Genomic DNA, 6,142 nt, shown 5'->3' with positions numbered 1-6,142 from the left:
ATAGTCCATTAGCATTGACTTTTTAGAACAGAGGCTGGCAACTTGCAGCCTGCAGACCAACTCTGGCCATTCCCACTTGCTTATTATTGTCTAATAGATACTTCCTGCTCGTACAAATACAGCAGAAGTGAATAGTTGTGACAAAGACTATATGAGCCACAAAGATGAAATATTTACTACCTGGTCCTTTACATTAAAAATGCTGACTCCTGGGGCACCCAGGTCTCTTGGTTGGTTAGATGCTCAACTCTTGATTTTGGTTCAGATCATCATCCTAGGGACATGGAATCAAGCCTCACATGGGGCTCTCATTCAGCATGGAGTCAGCTTGTCCCTCTTCCTCTGCTTCTCCCCCCGCTCTCTCTCAAACAAATAAATAAAAATATTTTTTTAATGCTGACTTCTGTTTTAAAAGCATATATTACAGCAAAAAATTTTTATTCAGTTTGTCCTTCTTGGTATGTATACTCATAAAAACAGACACTTCTTTCATATTTATTCATAGTATTAATTATCGGGATAATACTCTCTTTTGTATGACAAAATGAAACTTTTAGGTAAATGGAAAATGACTACTGTCATCTGTCTATGGCAAATGGTTTTTTAAAATGTGTCCCATATGAAGGGTGCCTGGGTGTCTCAGTTGATTAAGCATTGGCCTTTGGCTCAGGTGATGATCCCAAGGTCCTGAGATCCAATCCCTCATCAGACTCCCTTTTCAACAGGGAGTCTGCTTTTCCCTCTCCCTCCATCACTCTCCTTTCTTGTGCTTGCTCTCTCTCTCTCTCTCTCAAATAAATGAATAAAATCTTTTTTTAAAAATGTGTTTTATATGAAATACTGATCTAGGGTACATATAGAGTATGATCTATATCAGTGGGTTTCAGTTTTCCTACTATAGATTTCTTTTTTTCATAAGTAAAATCTTACTATGAAATTCCAGTTTACAAAATAGATAAGAGCAATATACAGGTTCCTCCATGGCTTGGTAGAGGGAAGAAACCTCCAGGGAATCCTTGAGTATTAGAGAACATTTGCAATGGTCCAAAAGAATTGCTGAGCTATTATGGGCATATATATATATGGAACATAACCAGAGAAAATTAATAAATAATCAATGACTTTTATTTCATTCATTTCCTTCTAATGAGCCTTTATAGCAGATGCTGTCATATAAGAATGAAGTATATATGTGAAGGACATTGTCATGAAACTCAATGCATCCCCCCCGACTGTGACATGACGGTGAATGTGACCAAAATTATTTCTGTCTACATCAGACCTAGTAAGGAATAAGTCCCAACATTTTGCAACTGTATTCATTGATGACGGTATACTTTAGAAGTCCAATGCGCTATGCATTGTGCTACAGAGCCACCTGATGATGGCATACTTTACTCATCACAGTGAAGATATCTGTACTTGGTTTAGTGCTTGAAGTAAACTTAATAAGCTAAGTCATAGAAATGCTCAAGATGTGACTGATTATCACAAAGGCAATCTTCTATAAATTGGCTCCTCAAATCAATCACAAAAACAATTATTAGGAAAACTCTTTTTAACATTCTTTATTTACATCTAGAGATAAATGTCATTATTTTTTGAAAATTGTATTATTCCTGTGCCTCAAGGTATACGTAGTCCTAACCCAAATGTACCAAGCGCTATGTGATTAGGAGGCACGTGTCTGCCTGGCTTTTTCCCAAAATATTTGAATGAAAAGGTAATATTTGAAAGAAGCTCACAATTTGTACGGGGAAAATAAATTTTTGTGCCAAATAGAAGGTAAATATGACTTTCATTGTATAAAGTCATCTACCCTCATCTGCTGGATTTTGCAAAATAAGCCCCAGCCATCATCCTGTTTCCTTTACCCAACCTCGGTGTCTAGGTATTAATTTGACACATATCAAATCAGAGGAGGTATGATGGACTCTGGGGTCAGACTTAGATTTGAAACCTGGCTCTGCCACGAAGAACTTACAGGACCTTATGCTTCTCGATCTTTATGTTGCTCATGATCAAGGCGGAGTTTATAAGAGAATCTTTCTCATAAACAAGAAGATTTGATGGTACAATTGTACATAAAGTATTTAGTAGGATGCCTGGTAGGGCTGCGAAAAAGATGGAGTTGAAAATCTTTGCCTGGACTCCTCTGTCAGACTGGCACTAGGTCAGGTCTAGCCGCCTTCAGGACGCTCTGGCTCTGTCCCCCAGTTTGCCTGACAACCTAGAGCCTGGCTACTCACATCTCAAGGCAAAGCTGCTGATCACATTTAGCCAGGAAAGGGTCAAGACCTGTTGTGGAGAGAAAAGAGACTTAGAAGAACAAATAAATCCTCAGCTGGGTTTACGTGGTGTTCTGGGACTTCTGTGGAGTAGAATCCCAAGTAAGAGACTCATTCTGTCTTGGAATGAATAGATTGAAGAGATGCTTTATCAAAATGATGGGACCCTAGACGGCGATAGGCAGAGTCCATCATTACTGGATAAAGCAAAACAGGTGCACAGAGGAGGATAAGCAACAGACGACTTGGGAGCATAAAATGGGGTGTTAAGCCTTTAGTTATGCTCCAAGTGGAAGGCAGACACTCATCTCTGCCCTTCTGGATTGAGGTGCTTCCACAGCACGGAGGAAAATGCCTTCTTCACATACATTATAACTTTAACACTATTTGCTCTAACATGAAGCACATATTTGCTATTTAATCAGTACTTGAAAGTGAGAGTCAGAATGTTCCCTCTCTCCCTCTCCCCTCTCCACTTCTCAAACTTATTACAATAGTAAACACTCAAAATAAAAGATACTTATCAGGTTGAACATGGGGTTCTTTAAATTCAATGGCAAATATGTCCCGCTGTGGATTTTGCTCATAGGTAATAATACCTATTAATCCAGAAATAAAATACTGGCAAAGTCTTTCGTGGATGGGGATAAAATCTGAAATGTGAAGTAGGAGGGAACACACCAGGGAAGAGAATGTGCTAGAACCAGACAAATAAAAATCCAAATATCTTGCAGTAGAAAAGTGGAACAGTCAAGCACAGACATGTCTTGCCAGGGCTATACTTTTTACTGAGGTATAACTGACATATAACATTATATCAGTTCAGGTATACAACATAATGATCTGATACAGGTGTATATTACAAGATGACCACCAATGATAAGGCTAGTTAACATCCGTCACCCTACATAATTACAAATGTTTTTCTTGTGATGTTTCCATGGCTATTTTGACCCTTCCACTGACCAAATTCAACAGGACCCATGGCCAACTCCACAGCCATCTAAACAGTGCTGATTCTGAGAATCTATGAGACTGATTTGTCATTCTGATGCTTGAGGAAGAGCATCAAAATTCTAAATTACAGGGGTGCCTGGGTGGCTCACTCAGATAAGTGTCCAACTTTTGATTTTGGCTTGGTTCATGATCTTAGCTTGCACACTTTACCCCAATACCAACACAGTGCCTGTAGCATAGAAGATGTTTATTTAATATTTTTTGATTAGTTTCTTTAACTTCTTGACCATCTTATAGGATCAAGAGAGCTAATGTATTCTAAAAAAAAAAAAAAAAACAAAACAGAAACAAAAGAAACCCCTCATCTTTAGTTGTACCAACATCCTCCATTGACAAAAAAGTTAGATAACCAGAAGGATCCAGGGTACAAATGCACCTAAATCTAGTCTGAATGTGGTACCAGAGTAAATTTTTTCTCCGTCTGCAATTCAAAATTGAGATAATGGAATTTCTCTAGTTGCAACCCAAACAAGTTTTGAAGTTACTCTTCCCATGTATACAAAATAGCTTTGAACTACTTAGGAAAGGGGTGCTGAGTCATATTAATTACAAACTTTACTGACTCCACTTCGAGATTATCTGCAAAGAAAATGAGTTGTTCTTTTTTTTTTTCAAGAGAATATTAAATCGTTTATTGATTACACATGATAATGGACGATACACAAGCTTTAATCCCATCTATAATTTTATCTGATACCATAATTCAATTTAGATATATTGCATAGGATGTGCCAACAATCATAATAACCAAATAAACTCCAGGACTTTGCTTGGGTGACCCTTTTAACGGTGAACTCCAGGTCACAACACATTAACTGTCAGTTCAACCACACCAAGGTTTGTGGAGACAATGGCTTCTGTGCCCAAGCAGGTTGCAAATAAATTTCGAGTGGAACCTGGCATCACCCTGAAGGAATTCTAACTTCACACTGTTGGGGTAGTTTACCAAGATGGCTTCAGAGTAGACTAACTTTACACAGCACATTTAAAAAAAGACACATTTATTCAGCGTCATGATCAGACTATTACATTTAGCAATCAACAGCATGGGTGCAAAAAAAAAAATCTACATTAAAACCCTTTGTTGGAATGCTTTACACTTTCCACAGGACAGAAACTAAAATAACCTGTTATACAATTAGTCACAAATACAGTCCTCGAGTTTTTTGCCCATACACATGAGTATTGTCTAAAACATGTCTTCTCTGTAGCAGCTAGGCCCTGCCACCACTGTGCTTGGCTGAGTTCACAAATCTGTTGTAACCTGTAGCTTCCCTGTCCCTTCTCTGGCTCTCCTCTCCTGCTAAGCTTTGTTTCCTGGCAGTAATTAAAACCTTCTGCCACTGCCATAGCTGCTGCTGCTGCTGGAACCGCCACAGCCACCTTGGTTTCGTGGTTTGGCAAAGTATTGGCCTCCACCACCATAGGGGCCAGAGCTTCTGCCTCCAAAATTTCCTCCTTTCATGGGTCCAAAATTTGCGGATTGATTGTTGTAATAGCCAAAATCGTTATAGCTTCCGACACCTCCAAAGTTGCTTCTGTCATTACCAAATCCATTATAGCCATCCCCACTGCCACCGCATCCACCACCACCTCGACTGCCACCGAAGCCACCTCGACCACTGAAGTTCCCTCCACGACCAAAGTTGTCATTCCCACCAAAACCACCTCCACGACCACCACCAAAGTTTCCAGAACCACTTCGGCCTCTTTGGCTGGACGAAGCACTAGCCATCTCTTGCTTCCATAGGGCTTTCCTTACTTCACGGTCGTGGCCATTCACAGGATGGTATTTTTGAATGACAATCTTGTCTACAGAGTCGTGGTCATCAAAGGTCACAAAAGCAAAACCTCTCTTTTTGCCACTGCCTCGGCCAGTCATGATCTCAATCACTTCGATTTTCCCATCCTGTTCAAAATAATCTCTTAGATGATGTTCTTCAGTGTCTTCTTTAATGCCACCGACAAGAATCTTTTTCACAGTTAAGTGGGCACCGGGTCTTTGAGAATCTTCTCGGGAGACAGGCCTCTTTGGTTCCACGACTCTTCCATCCACCTTGTGCGGCCTTGCATTCATGGCTGCATCCACCTCCTCCCTGGTGGTGTATGTGGCGAACCCAGAGCCTCTGGAGCGCTTGGTGCTGGGGTCTCTCATTACCACACAGTCCATAAGCGCTCCCCATTGCTCCCAATGGCTCCTCAGACTCTCATCGGTCGTTTCGAAGCTCAAACCTCCGATGAAGAGCTTCCGCAGCTGCTCGGGCTCTTTGGGAGACTCTGACTTAGACATGAGGGCGGTGGGAGGGGAGACTTTACCGATGCTTACTCGGCGGCGTCCAGGGGCAGAAAGGAGTAATCTAACGAACGTATCTCGAAAAGGTGTTGTTCTAACTAGTTAGATTTTAAAGAATTGTTTCTGAAAAAAAAAAAAAGTCAAAGTTTAACCTATTCAGTTCTCAAAAACTACTCACTCAAGGAAAAATAACTCTTACATTTTTGGTAAGAGTGTGTGTGAAACATTGTCTTACCACTTTACCACACATGTCCTTTTTTTTCACTAAAATTTCACCAGCTCACAAAATCTCCGACTCAAGTTAAAGCCACTTGCAGGGTATGTGCAAAAAGGGCAAACAATGACAGAGTGATCTGGACATTTCGTATTAATCTTCTTCCCCCCGCAGAGAGCAGGAGCAGGCCTCATCATAGCTGCTTCCTCCCTAGAAAACATTTTAAGCACTTAAACCTTATCGTAATAAGGCCGGCCGGCTCTCTGCACAGGGGTAAAAGGCACAAGTGTAGATAATTACCATGGAATGCAGTGGGTAATTGCAAGACTC

General features: G+C 40.5%; 1 protein-coding gene across 1 annotated transcript; it reads right to left on the bottom strand.

Moving 5' to 3' along the window:
- Positions 1-3,922: 3,922 nt before the first annotated feature.
- LOC118352581 (heterogeneous nuclear ribonucleoprotein A1-like) lies at positions 3,923-5,675 on the bottom strand. Its single transcript, XM_035707440.2, has one exon. The coding sequence runs from the start codon at positions 5,593-5,595 to the stop codon at positions 4,633-4,635; it is 963 nt and encodes a 320-aa protein (XP_035563333.2). The 5' UTR covers positions 5,596-5,675; the 3' UTR covers positions 3,923-4,632.
- Between the last annotated feature and the right edge of the window lie 467 nt (positions 5,676-6,142).

Source organism: Canis lupus, chromosome 27, assembly GCF_003254725.2.
Source record: "Canis lupus dingo isolate Sandy chromosome 27, ASM325472v2, whole genome shotgun sequence".
NCBI classification, from domain to species: domain Eukaryota; kingdom Metazoa; phylum Chordata; class Mammalia; order Carnivora; family Canidae; genus Canis; species Canis lupus.
The sequence above is the reverse complement of the archived record's forward strand: the minus strand, read 5'-3'. Positions and strand labels throughout refer to the sequence as shown.

Coding starts and splice junctions, on each gene's coding strand:
- LOC118352581 (XM_035707440.2), bottom strand. CDS start 5,595: ATGTCTAAGTCAGAGTCTCCCAAAGAGCCCGAGCAGCTGCGGAAGCTC.